Here is a 23,930-nt window from a genome sequence, read left to right on the forward strand (position 1 = left end):
GATATGGATGCCAGTGGTGGAATAGAGTCAAAGAGTCTGAGTGTCTAGTTGTGCGAGGTTTCTGTGGGGGTATGTTAGGCTACGTTCACATTAGCGTTGCGCCGCCGTGCGTCGGCGACGCAACGCGCGACGCACGCTAAAACGCGCGCAAACGCGCGCAAAAACGCGCGCGTTTTGCGACGCGTGCGTCGTTTTCCGACGAAAATCGGACGCACAGAAAATGCTACAAGTAGCGTTTTCTTGCGTCCGACGCTAGCGTCGGAAACGACGCACGTGGCGAAAAACGCCACCAAAACGACGCACGCGTCCCCTATGTTAAACATAGGGGCGCGTCGCCGCTGCGTCGCCGCTGCGTCGCCGGCGCGTCGCCGGCGCAACAGCGACGCACATTGGCGGAACGCCAATGTGAACGTAGCCTTAGATGCTGGATATCGGTGACCGGTGAGGAGGACAGGGATTAGAATGTGATTAGATGGTGGTCAGATGGGGGAGAGGGGAGGTTGCGAGGTTAGATAGGGAGCAGAGTCGGGTGAAGATAAAGCGAGATAATAAGCTGCTTTATATTGAGCTTTGAGATAGGAGTGGATCCTATACAGTTCTTGAACAGGGACCTTCTACTGTCTGTATCCACCCCTGCGCAGAAGCAATTTTCATGTGAATGGAGTTTTAAGGCCCCATGCTCATTAGATAAAAGTTGGATGAACACTGATCCCAGACAGATTATGTTGGGGGAACATAAAGATAATGTGGTTGGGATTTAATCACCCTATAATTTTATTCAGTGGAGAGATAAGCCACCGCTAGATTATTCTTCTGGAAACTCTGTCATAGAGAGCATAGGAGCGCAAGGCCAACACCAGTCGGGAGAGATACCTACAGTATCCCCTGGTTGCAGTTTATTTTAATAAAAAACTATATTTGCTTTACTCGCCCTCCCAGGGTTCAGCACTGAATCTTTGCTGCTACTCCCAGTGTCTGATATTGTCTGCAGCGCTGACATGATGTTGACAGCACTGCAGCCATCAGTGGCTCTGAACGGATCTTGCCGTCTACTCTGAAGGAACTGCTGAACTCGGTTATTGGCTGCATCTCTGTCAATGTGATCAGTGATGCCGACAATAACAAACATTCGGACCAGCGTTGATCATTTAGTGCTGGACACAGGGAGGGTGAGCAAAGCATTTCAATTATTTAAAAACAAACTGCAGAGAAAATGGGTTTTCCGAAACCGGAACAAAACATTTAAAGGTTTAGTGGCCTCTTGGGACTTTTTCTGGAATCCAGTTGCAGGACCACGTGTAATGCTCCTCTATCCACACTCTCCTCACAACTGCTCCAGTTTCCATTAATTGTGTATCCTCTATGAAAAGGTCTATACTTATATTCCTTTTCCATGTAAGAATACGACTCTTTTCCCCAGATGAGTTGGTGATTTGGTTGCAAGCCCCAAACATTGTATCATTCCCATTAAATAAAAAATATAAATAAGTCATTGAAAAGAAATGAAGAATGGCTCCAGGATCAGGAGTGAATAGGACAGTTTATCACGCACCTCAAAATACAACCTCCTGTAAGCATTTGGGGCAGTGTCATATTTTATCAAAACCCAAAAAAATCAATATGATTTTGCTGATTGTCATAGATTAATAACTTGTCCAGAGAGACAACGTAATGGCTCTGCTGTAGGGGAAAATGAAGAATTGTCTAGCAAAAGAGACAAATTGGAGAGGGTATCAGAAGACGATGAATCTCGGTGATGACTGCCATATTCTCCATTACTATTCTGCTATTATGCGCAGTAGGTGGGGGATTTTATTGTAGTGCTATTTAATGTACTGTATAGAAGGAGGAAGAAATGGCCACTACTTCATAGAAAGTAATCAGCCTTTTGTATTTATGACCCTAAAACTGATTCAATATCTATATATATAATTGTCTAAGGGGTACTTCCTTCTCTCTGTCTGCAACTTCCGTCACGGAAATCCCGTGTCGCTGATTGGTCGCGCCAGCTGCCTGTCATGGCTGCCGTGACCAATCAGCGACGGGCACAGTCCGATTAGTCCCTCCCTACTCCCCTGCAGTCAGTGCCCGGCGCCCACTCCATACTCCCCGCAGTCAGTGCCCGACGCCCGCATACTCCCCTCCACTCACCGCTCACACAGGGTTAATGCCAGCGGTAACGTACCACGCTATGCCGCGGGTAACATTACCACTGCTATTAACCCTGTGTGTCCCCAACTTTTTTACTATTGATGCTGCCTATGCAGCATCAATAGTAAAAAGATGTAATGTTAAAAATAATAAAAAACAAAAAACCTGCTATGCTCACCTTCCGTAGTCCGACGATGCGCTCGCAGCTGCCGCCATCTTTCGTTACCAGAGATGCTTTGCGAAATTATGGTCTCGCGAGACCGCTAAGTTATCTGGGTAGTTTCGCAATGCATTCTGGGAACGGAAGATGGTGGCAGCTGCGCGCATAGGGACAGCTTCGCTGGATCCCAGGGGGTGAATATATAACTATTTTTTGTTTTAATTATCTTTTTTTAACACGGATATGTGCCCACACTGCTATATACTACGTGGGCAGAGTTATATACCGTGTGGGCTGTGTTATATACCGCGTGGCTGCTATATGCTGCGTGGCCAGTGTTTTATACTACGTGGGCAGTATTATATACCACGTGTGCAGTGTTATATACCGCATGGGCTGCGTTATATACCGACTGGCTGCTATATACTACGTGCCCAGTGTTAGATACTATGTGGGCTGTGTTATGTACTGCGTGGCCTGTGCTATATATTACGTGGCCACTGTTATATACTGCATGGCCTGTGTTATATACTACGTCGACTGTGTTATATACTGCGTGACTGCTATATACTGCGTGGGCTGTGTTATATACTATTTGGGCTGTGTTATATACTGCGTGGCCACTGTTATATATTGCGTGGCCTGTATTAACGCATCGGGTATTCTACAATATGTATGTATGTATGTATATAGCAGCCACATAGTATATGGCACAGGCCACATAGTATTTGCCTGCTATATTCTACATGGCTCCTATATACTACGTGGCCTGTGCTATATATTATGTGGCTGCTATATACATGCATCCATACATATTCTAGAATACCCGATGCGTTAGAATCGTGCCACCATCTAGTCTTAAATATCTGTCAGTCAGTATAACATGCAAACTGTTTAACGTGTAGTGTAGATACTAAACCCCAACTTTACTCTAAGAATTTACAAAATGTATATATATTAAAAGTTTGTTAGCTCAATAAAGGGAGGGCATTTTGTATTAGGCCAATAAATTATTATTAGTCACTCCAATAATTAAAAAAAGTAATAACACTACTGTGTAGAAACCAACAGCGCCACCCTTGTGCATAAGCTGTAAGTGGTACTACAGCTTATTTTCTTTAGGGTATCTTATTTTAAACGGAACCTGTGAAATTAATGTCATCTTCATAAAGGTATTGTAATGTTTATTACATCCATACTGTTGTTTTAGAAATCTTGGTTTATGTTTTGCATAAATTAATTGCCTTTATTGCATGCAGATGAGTCACAAGTGAACTGGGTGAGCACTGCCCCTACAGCTCTGCTGCCTTTCTCAGCCTCATCCCCACCCGCTGCCTGCCTCCTATCAGTGATTGACAGGTCTTTCAGTGACTTACTTCTCCGACCTGAGATCTAGTGCAAACTCCATCATTTCCCATGGCGTTGTATGCACAATAAGGTCCTGATGATGAAGACTTACAGATTGCACCAAAATCTGATGATCCCATTCACTAGAATGGTCGGTGCAGGAATGAGCAACTGGAGTGAAGAAGACCATCGTGGTCTGGTGCTATCTGCAAACTATTCAGATCATGCCAGACCCCACTATTCTTCCACATCAAAACCTTCCTGTGCACCTCGGGGAGTGACGGCACTTACGCTAGATTTTGGGTGGTGAAGACAGGTCACTTGTTTGAGCGACCTGTTCATCACTGGCAGGAGACAGGCATTGGGTGGGGATTAGGCGGAGAGAGGCAGCAGAGCAGTAAGTGCAGCTCATTTGCAGAGCAATTCAACAATAAATTTAATTACAACTTAAAACCAGATGTTAGGGCTAGCGGAATGCACCAAATAATAAGAAAGATAGAGTAAGGTGCGTTCGAAGCCCGGGGTCCACCGTGCAGAGATGGAATCTGCTGCCAAGTAATGACGGACTACAGGTCCTTCTCAAAAAATTAGCATATAGTGTTAAATTTCATTATTTACCATAATGTAATGATTACAATTAAACTTTCATATATTATAGATTCATTATCCACCAACTGAAATTTGTCAGGTCTTTTATTGTTTTAATACTGATGATTTTGGCATACAACTCCTGATAACCCAAAAAACCTGTCTCAATAAATTAGCATATTTCACCCATCCAATCAAATAAAAGTGTTTTTTAATAACAAACAAAAAAACCAACAAATAATAATGTTCAGTTATGCACTCAATACTTGGTCGGGAATCCTTTGGCAGAAATGACTGCTTCAATGCGGCGTGGCATGGAGGCAATCAGCCTGTGACACTGCTGAGATGTTATGGAGGCCCAGGATGCTTCAATAGCGGCCTTAAGCTCATCCAGAGTGTTGGGTCTTGCGTCTCTCAACTTTCTCTTCACAATATCCCACAGATTCTCTATGGGGTTCAGGTCAGGAGAGTTGGCAGGCCAATTGAGCACAGTAATACAATGGTCAGTAAACCATTTACCAGTGGTTTTGGCACTGTGAGCAGGTGCCAGGTCGTGCTGAAAAATGAAATCTTCATCTCCATAAAGCATTTCAGCCGATGGAAGCATGAAGTGCTCCAAAATCTCCTGATATCTAGCTGCATTGACCCTGCCCTTGATGAAACACAGTGGACCAACACCAGCAGCTGACATGGCACCCCACACCATCACTGACTGTGGGTACTTGACACTGGACTTCAGGCATTTTGGCATTTCCTTCTCCCCAGTCTTCCTCCAGACTCTGGCACCTTGATTTCCGAATGACATGCAAAATTTGCTTTCATCAGAAAAAAGTACTTGGGACCACTTAGCAACAGTCCAGTGCTGCTTCTCTGTAGCCCAGGTCAGGCGCCTCTGCCGCTGTTTATGGTTCAAAAGTGGCTTTACCTGGGGAATGCGGCACCTGTAGCCCATTTCCTGCACACGCCTGTGCACGGTGGCTCTGGATGTTTCCACACCAGACTCAGTCCACTGCTTCCTCAGGTTCCCCAAGGTCTGGAATCGGTCCTTCTCCACAATCTTCCTCAGGGTCCGGTCTCTTCTTCTCGTTGTACAGCGTTTTCTGCCACATTGTTTCCTTCCAACAGACTTACCATTGAGGTGCCTTGATACAGCACTCTGGGAACAGCCTATTTGTTGAGAAATTTCTTTCTGGGTCTTACCCTCTTGCTTGAGGGTGTCAATGATGGCCTTCTTGACATCTGTCAGGTCGCTAGTCTTACCCATGATGGGGGTTTTGAGTAATGAACCAGGCAGGGAGTTTATAAAAGCCTCAGGTATCTTTTGCATGTGTTTAGAGTTAATTAGTTGATTCAGAAGATTAGGGTAATAGGTCGTTTAGAGAACCTTTTCTTGATATGCTAATTTATTGAGACAGGTTTTTTGGGTTATCAGGCGTTGTATGCCAAAATCATCAGTATTAAAACAATAAAAGACCTGACAAATTTCAGTTGGTGGATAATGAATCTATAATATATGAAAGTTTAATTGTAATCATTACATTATGGTAAATAATGAAATTTAACACTACATGCTAATTTTTTGAGAAGGACCTGTATATGGCAGTACAATGTGGATACACACACACGGGTCAACTTCACCCTGTGTGAAGGAAGCGAACCCTGTCAGGGTCACGGTACCACACCAAGAGCGCAAGTAAGGAGTCTCAGAACTAAATCCCAAGACACAGGATTTGAGTTCATACAGACCTCTTGCACTCGACACCACAACTGGGGTGACAGAGTGAAATAAATAATAATAATAAAGATGCACGAGAGTGTGTGCGGTGCCGCACTGGCGGATGCTACTAACCACCCAGGCTTGGGTCAGGAAAGCGCTGTGAAAGCGCACGGCGCTGCACTGGCGTTCACAGCAATTAGACGCTGTTTTGTGTGTTACGTGCTGATGGCTAAGTCGGGCGCTAGATAGCAATCATCCACCTTACGCGAGCAGTCATACACAAGGGAGGGGATAATTAATGAACTACTTTCACACATCAACACACACATGTTTACAAGTTTACACTAGCGCATGGCCGTGCGACATGCCAACCTTTTATAGCTGCAGCATGTACAGGACCTTCCCAGAAGGACCAATGGGAGGCTGCCACAGAAGTTGAGCACCTTCAGGACCTTCTTGGAGGACCAATGGGATCTGCTGCAGTATCTGAGCATGTGACCCTCGATCTCCAATGGGAGCTATTGCCCTGGGCATGCTCAGAAGTGGAAAAGCGGGACTTAGTCCCAAAAGCGTCTGCTCGCCGCTGCCCAGCACTGGCTTCAATGGCAGAAGCTGGAAAAACAGCAGTAATCCTATGCACAGAGTGAGACTGAGTGAGATGCTGGGACCGATGTCTCCGCTGAGCAGACTCCACTGTGGCTGGAGAAGAATGGGAGACCGCAGCGGAGATGGTTCGAGATTCCCCCTGTGCAGAGGTGAGAACTTGACACCTAACACCAGACTTCTCAAATAAAAGTATTGATTTAATCAGCATTAAAGTGTCTTTACATGAAAAACATTAATTTAGGAGCTAAAAATCTGTTGATAAGTTCCCTCAAACTCTTAGCCAATTTACTCCATTCATGTATCGTTTTTTTTTAGTACTTATTGAATTTAAAAAATCATGTTTTATGGGGTAGGTTTTCTGTGAGCACTGTAGATTGTCATATACAGTGGGGCAAAAAAGTATTTAGTCAGTCAGCAATAGTGCAAGTTCCACCACTTAAAAAGATGAGAGGCGTCTGTAATTTACATCATAGGTAGACCTCAACTATGGGAGACAAACTGAGAAAAAAAAATCCAGAAAATCACATTGTCTGTTTTTTTAACTATTTATTTGCATATTATGGTGGAAAATAAGTATTTGGTCAGAAACAAACAATCAAGATTTCTGGCTCTCACAGACCTGTAACTTCTTCTTTAAGAGTCTCCTCTTTCCTCCACTCATTACCTGTAGTAATGGCACCTGTTTAAACTTGTTATCAGTATAAAAAGACACCTGTGCACACCCTCAAACAGTCTGACTCCAAACTCCACTATGGTGAAGACCAAAGAGCTGTCAAAGGACACCAGAAACAAAATTGTAGCCCTGCACCAGGCTGGGAAGACTGAATCTGCAATAGCCAACCAGCTTGGAGTGAAGAAATCAACAGTGGGAGCAATAATTAGAAAATGGAAGACATACAAGACCACTGATAATCTCCCTCGATCTGGGGCTCCACGCAAAATCCCACCCCGTGGGGTCAGAATGATCACAAGAACGGTGAGCAAAAATCCCAGAACCACGCGTAGGGACCTAGTGAATGAACTGCAGAGAGCTGGGACCAATGTAACAAGGCCTACCATAAGTAACACACTACGGCACCATGGACTCAGATCCTGCAGTGCCAGACGTGTCCCACTGCTTAAGCAAGTACATGTCCGGGCCCGTCTGAAGTTTGCTAGAGAGCATTTGGATGATCCAGAGGAGTTTTGGGAGAATGTCCTATGGTCTGATGAAACCAAACTGGAACTGTTTGGTAGAAACACAACTTGTCGTGTTTGGAGGAAAAAGAATACTGAGTTGCATCCATAAAACACCATACCTACTGTAAAGCATGGTGGTGGAAACATCATGCTTTGGGGCTGTTTCTCTGCAAAGGGGCCAGGACGACTGATCCGGGTACATGAAAGAATGAATGGGGCCATGTATCGTGAGATTTTGAGTGCAAACCTCCTTCCATCAGCAAGGGCATTGAAGATGAAACGTGGCTGGGTCTTTCAACATGACAATGATCCAAAGCACACCGCCAGGGCAATGAAGGAGTGGCTTCGTAAGAAGCATTTCAAGGTCCTGGAGTGGCCTAGCCAGTCTCCAGATCTCAACCCTATAGAAAACCTATGGAGGGAGTTGAAAGTCCGTGTTGCCAAGCGAAAAGCCAAAAACATCACTGCTCTAGAGGAGATCTGCATGGAGGAATGGGCCAACATACCAACAACAGTGTGTGGCAACCTTGTGAAGACTTACAGAAAACGTTTGACCTCTGTCATTGCCAACAAAGGATATATTACAAAGTATTGAGATGAAATTTTGTTTCTGGCCAAATACTTATTTTCCACCATAATATGCAAATAAAATGTTAAAAAAACAGACAATGTGATTTTCTGGATTTTTTTTTCTCAGTTTGTCTCCCATAGTTGAGGTCTACCTATGATGTAAATTACAGATGCCTCTCATCTTTTTAAGTGGTGGAACTTGCACTATTGCTGACTGACTAAATACTTTTTTGCCCCACTGTATAACACCAAACCCAAAAAAGTTGGGACGCTGTGTACAACGTAAAGAAAAAAAAATGTAAAATTGGGAATTTCTCTTAGCCATATGTCATTCCGAGCAACATGTAGGACACTGATCAGAAGGTAAATGTTTAGGATTTTTTTGAATTTGATCAGAAGGTGAATGTTTAGGATTTTTTTAAATTTAATTTGAAAGAAGTTAAATTGATGGAAGCAAAATGTCTCGATAAAGTTGGGACAGAGTTAAGAAAAAGCAGAAAAAGTAAGTGGTAACTAATGAAAAATGCCCAATGTTCATCTCCTGTGTTCTGCTGTGAATAAAATAAGGCTATAAGAGATTTCTCCAAATCATTGAATTCTCATTTTCTTTTCATTTTACCTCTTATTACAACATTTTTGGAAATTATGTTTTACTTCCTCTTACAGTGAAATAAATGCACCTTACAGCTCTACTGCCTCTCCTATTCCCTGCCCACTGACCACCTCCTTCCAGTGACTGACAGGTCTCTCTTTTTTCAGTGACCTACTTCTCCTGCCTGTGATCTAGTGCAGGTGCTGTCATTGTCCAGGCCGGTGCATGTGCTATAAGGTCCTGATTAAGAAACTGTCAGTGTCTGGCGCTATCTGTGCCGCTTAGAGATTGTGATGATGTATTTAAAGGGGTAACTTGGGGCTTTAAAGTAGCAAGTCAATATTTCCTCTACTGCACCTGTACATAATATAATATTATGGCTCAGTCCCATTCACTTGGATAAGACGAACCTGCACTGGATTGTAATACCGGGTATAAGCAATTCAAGATTGAGAAAATATATGATGTAGTTATAGGGTCCTGTCCCCAGTGGGTTCCGTTTTTCTGCAGTAATATGGGGGAGTGAGGGCAGATACTAGGATGGCAGATACTCCGAGAAGGCTTCTTCCATTTGGTAGCATGCATTAATGTTTATGGTAAGTGTCTGTGTAGTGGTCCACATGAATCTTGTAAAGTGGACATCCATCACTTCATTACACGGAGAAGAGCTTCTAATTAACCTATCCCATTATTTGGAGGATTAAAGTCATTTAGCGTAATTGAATGATGTTAATACTCAATTGTATACTCGCCCATTGGTCTTATGTAACCGTGAAGCCTCGTAAGGGGAAGCTGAACTCTTTTGTTCATAGCGTCATATGGTTATCAATTACTTGGAAATAAATTAGAAAATTATTAGTTATTTAACACATGTCCTAGGCCTAATGCTTATGGTATACAATTTCAGGGTTATATTGAGGTGTAATACAGTGTTCATAGGAATGCATGGAGGTCTGAGGCTGTCTGTGCATGCTTCAAATCATCAACTGTTTGGAATAGATAGACATTAGATAGATAGACTGATATGTAGCAGATGGATAGATAATAAATAGATAATAAAGATATAGATGATGGATAGATAATTGATAATAGATAGATAGATAGATAGATAGATAGATAGATAGATAGATAGATAGATAATAGTGATGTGCGAATATGCTCGTTACTCGAGATTTCTCGAGCATGCTCGGGTGTCCTCCGAGTATTTTTTAGTGCTCGAAGAATTAGTTTTTCTTGCAGCAGCTGAATGATTTACATCTGTTAGCCAGCTTGACTACATGTGGGGATTCCCTAGCAACCAGGCAACCCCCACATGTACTTATGCTGGCTAATAGCTGTAAATAATTCAGCTGCGGCAATGAAAACTAAATATCCGAACTCTAACAAATACTCGAAGGACCCCCGAGCGTGCTCGAGAAATCTCGAGTAACGAGTATATTCGCTCATCACTAATAGATAGATATTGGATAGATAGATAGATAGATAGATAGATAGATAGATAGATAGATAGATAGATAATAGATAGCAAAGCTTGAGACAGAGAGACTCATTGCCAGAGAGAGTAAAAATAATCCTAAAATATTCTTTAACTACATAAATAGTAAGAAACTAAAAAATGATAGTGTTGGCCCCCTTAAAAATAGTCTGGGTGAAATGGTGGATGAGGATGAGGAAAAAGCCAATATGCTAAATTACTTTTTTTCATCAGTATTTACACAAGAAAATCCTATGGCAGACAAAATGTCTAGTGATATAAATTCCCAATTAAATGTCACCTGCTTAACCCAGCAGGAAGTGCGGCGGCGTATAAACATCGCTAAAATTGACAAATCTCCGGGCCCGGATGGGATACACCCTCGAGTACTGCAGGAATGAAGTACAGTCATTGATAGACCATTATTTTTAATCTTTAAAGACTCCATAATAACAGGGTCTGTACCACAGGACTGGTGTATAGCAAATGTGGTGCCAATATTCAAAAAGGGGGCAAAAACTGAACTCGGAAATTATAGGCCAGTAAGCTTAACCTCTACTGTGGGTAAAATCCTGGAGGGCATTCTAAGGGATGCTATACTGGAGTATCTGAAGAGGAATAACCTCATGACCCAGTATCAGCACGGGTTTACTAGGGACCGTTCATGTCAGACTAATCTGATCAATTTATATGAAGAGGTAAGTTCCGGACTGGACCAAGGGAACCCAGTGGATGTAGTGTTTATGGACTTTTCAAAAGCTTTTGATACGGTGCCACACAAAAGGTTGATACATAAAATGAGAATAATGGGGATAGGGGAAAATATGTGCAAGTGGGTTGAGAGCTGGCTCAGGGATAGACAACAAAGGGTGGTTATAAATGGAGCACACTCGGACTGGGTTGCGGTTAGCAGTAAGGTACCACAGGGGTCAGTATTGGGCCCTCTTCTTTTTAACATATTTATTAATGACCTTGTAGGGGGCATTCAGAGTAGAATTTCAATATTTGCAGATGACACTAAACTCTGCAGGGTAATCAATACAGAGGAGGACAATTTTATATTACAGGATGATTTATGTAAACTAGAAGCTTGGGCTAATAAATCGCAAATGAGCTTTAATGGGGATAAATGTAAGGTCATGCACTTGGGTAGAAGTAATAAGATGTACAATTATGTGCTTAATTCTAAAACTCTGGGCAAAACCATCAATGAAAAAGACCTGGGTGTATGGGTGGATGACAAACTCATATTCAGTGGCAAGTGTCAGGCAGCTGCTACAAAGGCAAATAAAATAATGGGATGCATTAAAAGAGGCATAGATGCTCATGAGGAGAACATAATTTTACCTCTATGCAAGTCACTAGTTCGACCACACTTAGAATACTGTGCGCAGTTCTGGTCTCCGGTGTATAAGAAAGACATAGCTGAACTAGAGCGGGTGCAGAGAAGAGCGACCAAGGTTATTAGAGGACTGGGGGGTCTGCAATACCAAGATAGGTTATTACTAGTGTTGAGCATTCCGATACCGCAAGTATCGGGTATCGGCCGATACTTGCGGTATCGGAATTCCGATACCGAGATCCGATATTTTTGTGATATCGGGTATCGGTATCGGAAGTGTAAAATAAAGAATTAAAATAAAAAATATTGTTATATTCACCTCTCCGGCGGCCCCTGGACATCAGCGGGAGGATCCGGCGTCCGGCACGGCTTCTTTCTTCAAAATGCGCGCCTTCAGGACCTGTGGAATGACGTCCCGGCTTCTGATTGGTCGCGTGCCGCCCATGTGACCGCCACGCAACCAATCAGAAGCCGCGACGTCATTCCTCAGCTAAAGTCCTAGAATGAGCGCCTTCTAGGACCTGAGGAATGACGTCGCGGCTTCTGATTGGTCGCGTGGCGGTCACATGGGCGGCACGCGACCAATCAGAAGCCGGGACGTCATTCCACAGGTCCTGAAGGCGCGCATTTTGAAGAAAGAAGCCGTGCCGGACGCCGGATCCTCCCGCTGATGTCCAGGGGCCGCCGGAGAGGTGAATATAACAATATTTTTTATTTTAATTCTTTATTTTACACTTTAATATGGATCCCAGGGCCTGAAGGAGAGTTTCCTCTCCTTCAGACCCTGGGATCCATGAGGATACCTTCCGATACTTGATGTCCCATTGACTTGTATTGGTATCGGATATCGGTATCGGCGATATCCGATATTTTTCGGGTATCGGCCGATACTATCCGATACCGATACTTTCAAGTATCGGACGGTATCGCTCAACACTAGTTATTACACTTGGGGCTATTTAGTTTGGAAAAACAAAGACTAAGGGGTGATCTTATTTTAATGTATAAATATATGAGGGGACAGTACAAAGACCTTTCTGATGATCTTTTTAATCATAGACCTGAAACAGGGACAAGGGGTCATCCTCTGCGTTTGGAGGAAAAAAGGTTTAAGCATAATAACAGACGCGGATTCTTTACTGTAAGAGCAGTGAGACTATGGAACTCTCTGCCGTATGATGTTGTAATGAGTGATTCATTACTTAAATTTAAGAGGGGACTGGATACCTTTCTGGAAAAGTATAATGTTACAGGGTATATATACTAGATTCCTCGATAGGGCGTTGATCCAGGCAACTAGTCTGATTGCCGTATGTGGAGTCGGGAAGGAATTTTTTCCCCCAATGTGGAGCCTACTATTTGCCACATGGTTTTTTTTTGCCTTCCTCTGGATCAACATGTTAGGGCATGTTAGGTTAGGCTATGGGTTGAACTAGATGGACTTATAGTCTTCCTTCAACCTTAATAACTATGTAACTATATAATAGATAGATAAGTGATAGATAGATAGATAATACATACATATATACAGTATATATGTATACATATATAGATAGATATAGATAAATACGTGATAGATAGACAGATAGAATTAGATGAAGTCGATATTACGCATTTTATGTTACAAATTAATAAATGAAACTTAGATAATTAATTCCAATTGCGCAGTTAATATGAAACATTTTCCCTTGATCAATAAATGAACCAAGAACAAGTTAAATTATCTTCCAACCAAATAAACATATGTTTCATCTTATGAGAACAATTGCAGTGCGGCAGATGCTGTTACACAAGTTATTACTTTCCAACAAATATTGATGTTTTCAATTACATTTATAGTTTGTCGTGTTCAGTGAACAGACTTTGCTTTCTCGGATAATTTTCTCTTTGTTTTTTTTTTCAATAGAATCTGCTTTTCCCAAATCAACCACAACCCAACAGTAGATATTCTGTGTCCCCAACTGGAGACCTAACCATCGCCAACATCCAACGTTCAGATGCCGGCTACTACATTTGCCAAGCCTTGACAGTAGCTGGAAGCATATTGGCAAAATCCCAGCTGGAAGTTACTGACGGTGAGTTTACATGGTTGCTGTCAATCTGTGAGCGTCCGTGACCTGTAAGAAAAAAAATCTCATCGCGTGCAGTATGTCCATTCCTGCCATCACTGCTGGAAATTATATGGTGGCTGCACATTATATACAGAACAGATTAAACTCTGTCAGCCTACTGTCCCTTAACATTTGGGGTCTTGTTTGGATAATTAATGCCAAATTACTGTTCCAACTTTGCTATTCTAGTCCATATAATAGATTATTTTCTTCTGTTGTGTGTTTGGACAGTTGGAGGATGAGGAGCCATGTAAAGAACAGTGGGGTGCAATCCATGTTATAATGCGGCTCAGAACAGGAATAAAATGATCTTGATAATTTTACACAATTTTTTATTTATAATATTACAGTGAGTCTAGAGCCTAAATGTAATACCTGCCACCAGTAAGTGTCCCAGACTTCTGACCCTTCTAGTCTTAGTGCTATTACATATCCCTTTAGATGAGACTTTGGCAATTACATTTAAAGGATTAGTTGTAGATTTGGTTCAAATCAATTTTCGCAGGACCCTCCATTGGTCAAGTAAGTAATCTACGTCCGCTAAACAAGAATTCTTAGAACTTAGTGGCTGATGGTCACCCGAGCCACTTTATTGCACCATTACACCAAGCTGGCTAATGTAAAGATGAGCCATGGATGCCGGGAGATAGGAGGCGGATATCAGGGCTCCCGCCCAGCGGCCATAGATTACAGATGTAGAGAAGAGAAAGACATGCACTCTTGCTTTATGGTGGTGCTGACTGGACGTGGAAATATTCCACCAAAATGTAGTCCCAAGCATAAACAGTCGCACTCAAAGTTCCTTCAAAATTTTGCCAAGGAAGTGTTTTTTTTATTTTCAAAACACCAAAATTAAACAATTCACTGCAGTGGTATTTAATTTTGGTGTTTTGAAAATAAAAAAAAAACACTTCCTTGGCAAAATTTTGAAGGAACTTTGAGTGCGACTGTTTATGCTTGGAATAGATTACGGATGTGGTGAATGGACCGGGTCCTACAAATCGAGTTCTGCTAAATCTAATAGATTGGAATCAGAAAAAAATGGTTTTATTCACATTGTAGTCTACAGCCTTCGTCTACTATATGCCAGCTACTTTAAACAGCCCATGGATGATGGTGCCGCTGCTTATTTACTGATCCTTTTTTTTCTAATCAAATACAATATAAATTCCTTTATATCTATCTATTCAATATCTCACTTGTACAATACTACTGACCTACCAATTATCCAAAAGGGATGAGCTACTGAAACAGACTAAGGGACATTTTTTAAATGCTTAGAAAACCATTGCAGGTGTTTCTTGTAAATTATTCTAATTTACTGAGATAATGACTTTTGGGTTTTCACTGGCTGTAAGCCATAATCATCAACATTAACAGAAATAAACACTTGAAATAGATCACTCTGTTTGTAATGACTCTATATAATATATGAGTTTCACTTTTTGTATTGAAGAACTGAAATAAATGAACTTTTTGATGATATTCTAATTTAGGGAGACGCACCTGTACTTTTACCAAATCTGCACCCATCGTAAGCAAATTTGGATGTCCATTCACTAGAGACTTTCATCTGTGAAATTTACCGCAAATACCTGATACAATTGTGCATCAAAATCCATATGTATCACATGCATATTTAATTGCGGATCCACAAAAATTATCTCACGTGTGACTCTACCCCACTACTTCCAGCCCATACATCCGATGTGTGTGTATGTGTGTATATATAGTGGCAGTGGCAAAAACCATCAAGCGCTACAACGAAATTGGGTCACATGAGGACCGCCCCAGGATAGGAAAACCAAGAGTCACCTCTGCTGCTGAGAATAAGTTTATCCGAGTCACCAGCCACAGAGTTCTAGCAGCAAACACATCTCTACAACAACTGTTTAAAGGAGACTTTGTACTGCAGCCTTCATGGTAAAATAGCTGCTAGGAAACCACTGCTAAGGACAGGCAACAAGCAGAAGAGACTTGTTTGGGCTAAAGAACACAAGGAATAGACATTAGACCAGTGGAAATCTGTGCTTTGGTCTGATGAGTCCAAATTTGAGATCTTTGGTTCCAACCACCGTGTCTTTGTGCAACGCAGAAAAGGTGAACGGATGGACTCTACATGCCTGGTTCCCACCGTGAAGCATAGGGGAAGAGGTGTGATGGTGTGGGGGTGCTTTGCTGGTGACACTGTTGTGGAGATTTATTCAAAATTTAAGGCATACTCAACCAGCATGGTTACCACAGCATCTTGCAGCGGCATGCTATTCCATTCGTTGTGCGTTTAGTTGGACCATCATTTCTTTTTCAACAGGACAATGACCCAAAAACACGCCTCCAGGCTGAGTAAGGGCTATATTACCAAGACGGAAAGTGATGGGGTGCTACGCCAGATGACCTGGCCTCCACAGTCACCAGACCTGAACCCAATTGGCAAAAGGGCCAACAACTGCTAAGCATCTCTGGAAACTCATTCAAGATTTTTGGAAGACCATTCCCGGTGACTACCTCTTGAAGCTCATCAAGAGAATGCCAAGAGTGTGCAAACAGTCATCAAAGCAAAAGGTGGCTACTTTGAAGAACCTAGAATATAAGACATAATTTCAGTTGTTTCACACTTTTTTGTTAAGTATATAATTCCACATGTGTTAATTCATAGTTTTGATGCCTTCAGTGTGAATGTACTATTTCCATAGTCATGAAAATACAGAAAATCTTTAAATGAGAAGGTGTGTCCAAACTTTCTTCTGTACTTTATATATATATATATATATATATATATATATATATACAGTCTATGCATTATATCATGCACCATTGATAGTGTGTACAGATTCTGCCTTCTTCTAGCAGATTCTCTAATTGCTTCTGCACTTGGGCGTTTTTTCTATCTGACAAAATGATGCATTTTTCTGCAATTGAAATTACTGTGCAGATTAAAAGGTCTGCTCAATTAACAGGAAAGCAATATTTTTCAATATCTGTCGGAGTCGCGGAGGTGACACGGGGCAGGAGCTGTGATTGGAACAAACACCAGAGATAAACATTGGCTCCCAGACCATTGAGCTGTTAATAGTTGCACCTGCTGGTACGGAGTAGATTTACTGCAAGGACCAAGCTGGGTTCAAGGATACCCGTGATGAGAAATTCTTTGTGTTGCTAGTAAAAGGATGCAGCGTATCTGTAACAATACAGCAATGACTGCGTGCGGAGGTTATATTATTGTGAGGAGCTGCGTGATTTTGATGTCGGAGGAGGGGAGACTAATTTATAGAGTTTTTCATGCTTCCTTTAACTTTTAAAGTGCTAAAAAAGCAGAAAGATTAAATTTACCATAATTAGCAGCCATGATATTTGCATAAATAGCCGCAGACCGCTCATCATAATGCGTCTTCGTTTTATCCACTGGCCGGTTAATGGCCATGTATTGTTTAACTTGTTAAAGAGGGTCATTATGTGGTTTTATGGCGGGGCTGAACTACTATTTATTAACACAAATATTCATAGACAGATTACATTTTATGTAGAATTTGCATTCATCATCTCCCAGCTCTGGTTGGATATATAATAATATATTGTAAATTATATTTGGACAAAGCACAAGGTTGATCGAAGTTCACTGCATATAATAAAATATTATGCAGATGTATCGTGAAATGTCTCTGTTTGAGTAGGTCAATTTCATCTGCATAATGGGAGCAAAACTCTGATGGAGTAAAAGGCTCCACATTATCTACAGTATCATATAAAAAAGACAATATATAGCCATAATCTGGGTCATGTCTGATTGTAGGTGTACTGGCTGAGAGCTGTGCCAGGGAGCACATTTCTCACATTCCCTGTAGGACTTTCACTATTCCTTTGCCCAGTCTTTAAAGGCTATTAGCACCTTTAACATGATTTTTTTTTTCGCTAGTGGTTTCTTTTAGTTAATAAAATTGCCATAAATTTCAGACATCCTGATATGCCGTTTTCAGATTGATCCAAGTTTCAGATTTTTTTCTTGTAGGAGTGTCGCTCCCAGTAATATAGGCTGCATATGAGTTCTATGTGTGTCCAGAGTGCTGCTGTCATCACTTGCTTTCACGCATCAGCACAGCTCCAATACTGTATTTACTTAATCTACATGTGCTTTAGTTACTGTCAATAATTTGTCTACTATGCCCTCCCGGAGATACTTTCTCCTCTCTTCACTTCAGATTTGTGTGATACTTTCTCTCCTCTCCACTTCACTTTTGTGTACTTCTTCCACACCCTCCCTGATTCCATCTACCAGGACAGATTCACACATTCTTGTTTCCCAGTTAAAATACAGAAAATGATGCACAGACTATCTGCGGGTCTCCTTACCTGAATTTACAGCCTCATAGACATCTAACCCTCCGTCACATACAACTGATCTGACAGGCGCTTCTCTTTTACTTTCATTTTTCCTTCCTCACCAGATTGTGAGGAAACCCCCTCCCTCCAGGTAGTCTCCTGTCTCTTGAAGGTCTGTGAAACCTGATATCACAGTTGGATTTCAGAGCTTCAGGGGAGAGGATATAGCTGCACAGATCTCTCAGGCTCATTGTATGTGAATACGTCACATTCAGTAAGGTTGGTATTTTATGTTTTTATTCATCACAATAGTTTATTTAGCTTGTTTTATGAATAAATAGCACAAAATGTGAGGATATTTCATAGAAATAAGGGAGATTTTATAAAAGAAAGTGTGCTGCTCAGGCATATACAGTAGTTCCCTAACATATTCCTTCTCTTGCTTCAGATTATCTGCTGAAATGGAGAGGAAAATGTACACTTTATCCAAACAACTTGATGTTGAGGAAGTAACAAACATGCTGTTAGATGATAGAGACCTCACACTGAATGAGGATTTAGGAGAGGAAAGTGAGATTGATTCTCATGATGAGGTGGAAGAATGTGTCCTGGATTCTGAAACAGAGCAAGATGGTGACAGTGGTGAGGATGAAGAAGTTGGATCATATTATATTGGAAAAGATAAAAATACTAAATGGAACAAGAAGCCATTCCAGAAAAAACGTAGGGAACCTTTAAACATTATTACTCACCTTCCTGCAGTAATAGGAACTGCACGTAATGCAAACACTGCAGTTGAATGCTGGAACAGTATATTTACAGATGACATTCTGGACTCTATTGTCACATATACCAACCAATATATAGACATTATAAAGGACAAGTACATCTGCAACAGAACCATCAAGCCCACAGATGAAATAGAACTGCGTGCTTTTTTTGGATTACTGTACCTTGCAGGAGCTTATAGGGCAAATAGACAAAGTTTGGAGGAACTTTGGGGTAAAGATGGGGATGGAGTTGAAAAATTTAGCCTTGTTATGTCCATAAACAGATTCAAGATTCTAATTCGTTGCCTTCGGTTTGACGACAGAACTACCCGAACCGAACGCAAAACACATGACCGACTTGCTCCAATTTGTGATATATTTCAAAGATTTGTTGTAAACTGTAAACAAAGTTATTACCCTGGAGAGAATCTCACTATTGACGAAATGCTCCCTGGTTTTCGTGGTAGATGTGCCTTTCGTCAATATATTCCATCAAAGCCAAACAAATATGGAATAAAAATTTATGCCCTTGTTGATGCCAGTAAGACCTACACTTACAACCTGGAAGTTTATGCAGGAAAACAACCAGAAGGTCCTTACTGTGTGAGCAACAAACCCATTGATGTTGTAAAAAGACTGGCTGAACCCTTATTTGGATCGGGTCGCAATATTACAGCTGACAATTGGTTTACAAGTTGTGATCTGATTGATTATCTGAAAATTCAGAAGCTGTCATATGTGGGAACTGTAAGAAAAACCAAAAGGGAATTGCCGCCACAGTTTGTAAGTGTGAAAGAGAGACAACAGTACAGCAGTATGTTTGCATTCCATAATGGAAAGGCTTTAGTTTCCTATGTACCACATGCCAAAAAAATCGTACTTCTTCTATCAACACTTCATGATGATGCTGCCATTGATCCTAGGACTGGGGCAGAAAAAAACCCGGAGATAATTACATTTTACAATGCCACCAAAGGGGGTGTGGATACAGCAGATCAGATGTGCTCCACTTTCAACGTCAGCAGAAACATCAAACGCTGGCCAATGGTCATATTTTTTGCTATGTTGAATTTGGGTGGTATAAATTCACAAGTAATTTATCTTGAAAACAAGCTTGAACCACTCCGTAGACGATTGTATCTGAAAAAATTGGCCCATGAACTAGTACTTGGAGAGCTACGCAGGAGAAGCGTGAAAACAATCGGTATCCCCTCTCGCCTTCAAGTTCAGCTCAAAAGGTTCCGCCCAGAAGCGGGAGTTTTGAAAAGTTTGTATTTCATAGTTATTAGTTTTATGTTAAGTAAATGTTTTTTTTTGCAACTGATTATGTGTAGTCTCTTTTATTACATCCCTATGAAGGTCACTGATCACTTTTAGAGCACTGAAATTGCAAACATTAGATATTATAGGTATTTTTCCAGCAGGCGCCTGACAGGCACATTGTATGTGAACTCGTTAGTCCGAATATTGTATGTGACGGAGGGCTAAGAGGCTATGAACTTAGGGTTTAGAGACGCGAGGATGGTGTAAGAGGCTATGGACTTAGGGTTTAGAGACCCGAGGATAATCCATGCATCGCGTAAGAGGCTATGGACTTAGGGTTTAGAGACCCAAGGATAATCCATGCATCATGTAAGAGGCTATGGACTTAGGGTTTAGAGACGCGAGGATAATCCATGCATCGTGTAAGAGGCTATGGACTTAGGGTTTAGAGACCCGAGGATAATCCATGCATTGTGTAAGAGGCTATGGACTTAGGGTTTAGAGACACGAGGATAATCCATGCATCATGTATGAGGCTATGGACTTAAGTTTTAGAGACCCGAGGATAATCCATGCATCGTGTAAGAGGCTATGGACTTAGGGTTTAGAGATGCGAGGATAATCCATGCATCATGTAAGAGGCTATGGACTTAGGGTTTAGAGACGCGAGGATAATCCATGCATCGTGTAAGAGGCTATGGACTTAGGGTTCAGAGACGCGAGGATAATCCATGCATCGTGTAAGAGGCTGTGGACTTAGGGTTTAGAGACCCGAGGATAATCCATGCATCGTGTAAGAGGCTATGGACTTAGGGTTTAGAGACATGTGGATAATCCATGCATCGTGTAAGAGGCTATGGACTTAGGGTTTAGAGATGCGAGGATAATCCATGCATCGTGTAAGAGGCTATGGACTTAGGGTTTAGAGACCTGAGGATAATCCATGCATTGTGTAAGAGGCTATGGACTTAGGGTTTAGAGACGCGAGGATAATCCATGCATCGTGTAAGAGGCTATGGACTTAGGGTTCAGAGACCCGAGGTCAATCCATGCATCGTGTAAGAGGCTATGGACTTAGGGTTTAGAGATGCGAGGATAATCCATGCATTGTGTAAGAGGCTATGGACTTAGGGTTTAGAGACCCGAGGATAATCCATGCATCGTGTAAGAGGCTATGGACTTAAGGTTTAGAGACCCGAGGACAATCCATACATCATGTAAGAGGCTATGGACTTAGGGTTTAGAGACGCGAGGATAATCCATGCATCGTGTAAGAGGCTATGGACTTAGGGTTTAGAGATGCGAGGATAATCCATGCATTGTGTAAGAGGCTATGGACTTAGGGTTTAGAGACCCGAGGATAATCCATGCATCGTGTAAGAGGCTATGGACTTAAGGTTTAGAGACCCGAGGACAATCCATACATCATGTAAGAGGCTATGGACTTAGGGTTTAGAGACGCGAGGATAATCCATGCATCGTGTAAGAGGCTATGGACTTAGGGTTTAGTGAAGCGAGGATAATCCATGCATCGTGTAAGAGGCTATGGACTTATGGTTTAGAGATCCGAGGTCAATCCATACATCATGGGCAGTTCTTGGACCTCGAATAATGGATGTGTGAAACCGCCTAATGCTAAAGGTGCTTCATGCATCAACACATGTGTCGGTGGTGTTTCACTTTTGGACTGTTATGGATGTTTTGTGGAATGTATTAATAGGAATTCGTATAACTTCAGGAATTGTGATCTGTGTAGTTGGATCCATCTCTACTTCATGTTCTTTAAGCTTGAGTTTTACAAAGTTTTTGCGCCAGACCATACCATTTTTAAAAGTTACTAGGAAAAAGTATCTGGCTTGAAAAATGGGTGTATCTAAATGTTCTATTAATGTGCCCCAATTCAGGGGCATACAATTGGTCTAAAGTCACCCAAAAAGTGAAATAGTGAAGAAAAGTGTTCTGAGTTCCATCACAAAATGCCAATGTAACAAATTTGGGTGTCTGTTCTGTTTGCTGACTCCCTAAGTTCCCAATTGTTTCCCGGCCATAAGCAGAACTTAGGCACAAGTCATTAATGACGATCACGTGGTTTATGTTTTGTGTGGTGTTTTTTATACCTGTTTTGTATCTCTGATTTCGGATACTTTTTATACTCCTGGTGAATTAGATTTAGCTGACTTTAGTTCACACAATATATAGTTGTGCAGACTGTTAGATTACTGCAAGTGTCATTCATCAATAAAGCCGCAGAGAACCCGACCAATGATTCCTAGTGCACCGTGTTATAGAGTGAATGCAGAAAATAGATTTTGAGTCAGGAGTACATTTTAGGGATCAAGGTAATAAAACAATTGAAGGTTGTAAAAATGAGGGCTGACTGGTCTCAGTTTTGGTGGCAGTATGGATGTTCACACCTCACTGCAACTTCTAAGTGTTCATTTAACCTCCGACCCTAATGTCATGGAAACCTGTATCTGGCTCACACAGTGAACACCCTCGGAGCCGAGAACTATTTCTGATGGAAAAGGACTTTTAATCTGTTATTGATCCAACTCATTTAATGCAAACCATTTAGGCCATTAAAATAAATGACATGTGGTATCCAGAAATATACAAATGACCGAGCATCGTCATAAACCTAATAGCTTGCTTCACGCTTCTAATTTATGCATTCATAAAACTGACATAAAGGGCATGGTGTAAAGTGGTATAACCATAAAAAGGGATTTTCTTATAACTTAAGTTTAGATGGATTTAGTTTTAACATTTTGGAAGGATTTTGTGCCACAATATGCTGTTGGTTCAGTGTCTAGTGTGGTGGACCTGTTGAGGGTATCAAGTGGACCCAAGTGGTCATTAGCCAAAATCTGAAAAAGACTCTCTATAGTCTCCAGAAAATCGAAGAAGGAAACTAGCCCAAAGGTTTATCCAAGGTGCGGAGGGACCTGCTTTAGGATTTTATGAATACCCCAATTTGATGCCTTACGTTTCCACTAGTTAGTTTGTCTATGAAGAGATTATATATTGTCGATTATCTCTGGATTCATTTTTATTGTTTTCTTTTTTTTTTAGTTTTGACAGACAGACCACCGCCAATAATATTACAAGGCCCAACCAACCAGACATTGGCGGTAGATGGGACAGCATTGCTGAAATGCAAGGCAACAGGTGATCCTATGCCAGTCATAAGCTGGTTAAAGGAAGGATTCAATTTCATGGGGCGAGACACCAGATTATCCATTCTTGATAAAGGATCTCTACAGATTAAATCCCTAAAGGTAAGAAAAATAGGCAAATATCATAGGTTTTTGGAATCTTTAGTATTTTACCAGCCAAACTGTTGTCTATTAGACAAATACAAACCTAAATTGCATTTTCTTATTGTAGTTTAGTGCTGCTAATGTCATGTATGTAGACTGGAGATGTACCACAGAAAATAATAATTATCAGGGCAGACATTATTAGCTTTCTTGACTTCCTTTGAATAATACAATTGAAGACCCCCCCACCAATCTTAAATGGCATAATGAGAAGATACAGTAGAAGTAGATGAGAAAACTCACGTATGTGGACAAGCCTACAGTATCTTTGAAAGCAAATCCCACCCAAAGAAAATGGGTTAATAGAGAATTTCCGCATCCAGTTCTTTTCCTGGGGGAACAATAGTATAATTTTCCTGGAAAATATAAACAGTTGCATGGGGGAAATTCATCATTAAGGATTTTTTTTAAAGGGGTTCTCTG

General features: G+C 41.4%; 1 protein-coding gene across 48 annotated transcripts in view; it reads left to right on the forward strand.

The window, feature by feature from the left end:
- Positions 1 to 23,930, forward strand: part of ROBO2 (roundabout guidance receptor 2) — a 1,525,058-nt gene that overhangs the window by 1,358,981 nt on the left and 142,147 nt on the right. For all 48 annotated transcript variants that reach the window (XM_069760932.1, XM_069760937.1, XM_069760914.1 and 45 more), the window contains 2 exons: positions 13,633 to 13,801; positions 23,260 to 23,465. In XM_069760932.1, the coding sequence (XP_069617033.1) occupies positions 13,633 to 13,801; positions 23,260 to 23,465 (375 nt within the window). The remainder of the gene's footprint in view (positions 1 to 13,632; positions 13,802 to 23,259; positions 23,466 to 23,930) is intronic.

This window comes from Ranitomeya imitator, chromosome 3 (assembly GCF_032444005.1).
Source record: "Ranitomeya imitator isolate aRanImi1 chromosome 3, aRanImi1.pri, whole genome shotgun sequence".
NCBI classification, from domain to species: Eukaryota; Metazoa; Chordata; class Amphibia; order Anura; family Dendrobatidae; genus Ranitomeya; species Ranitomeya imitator.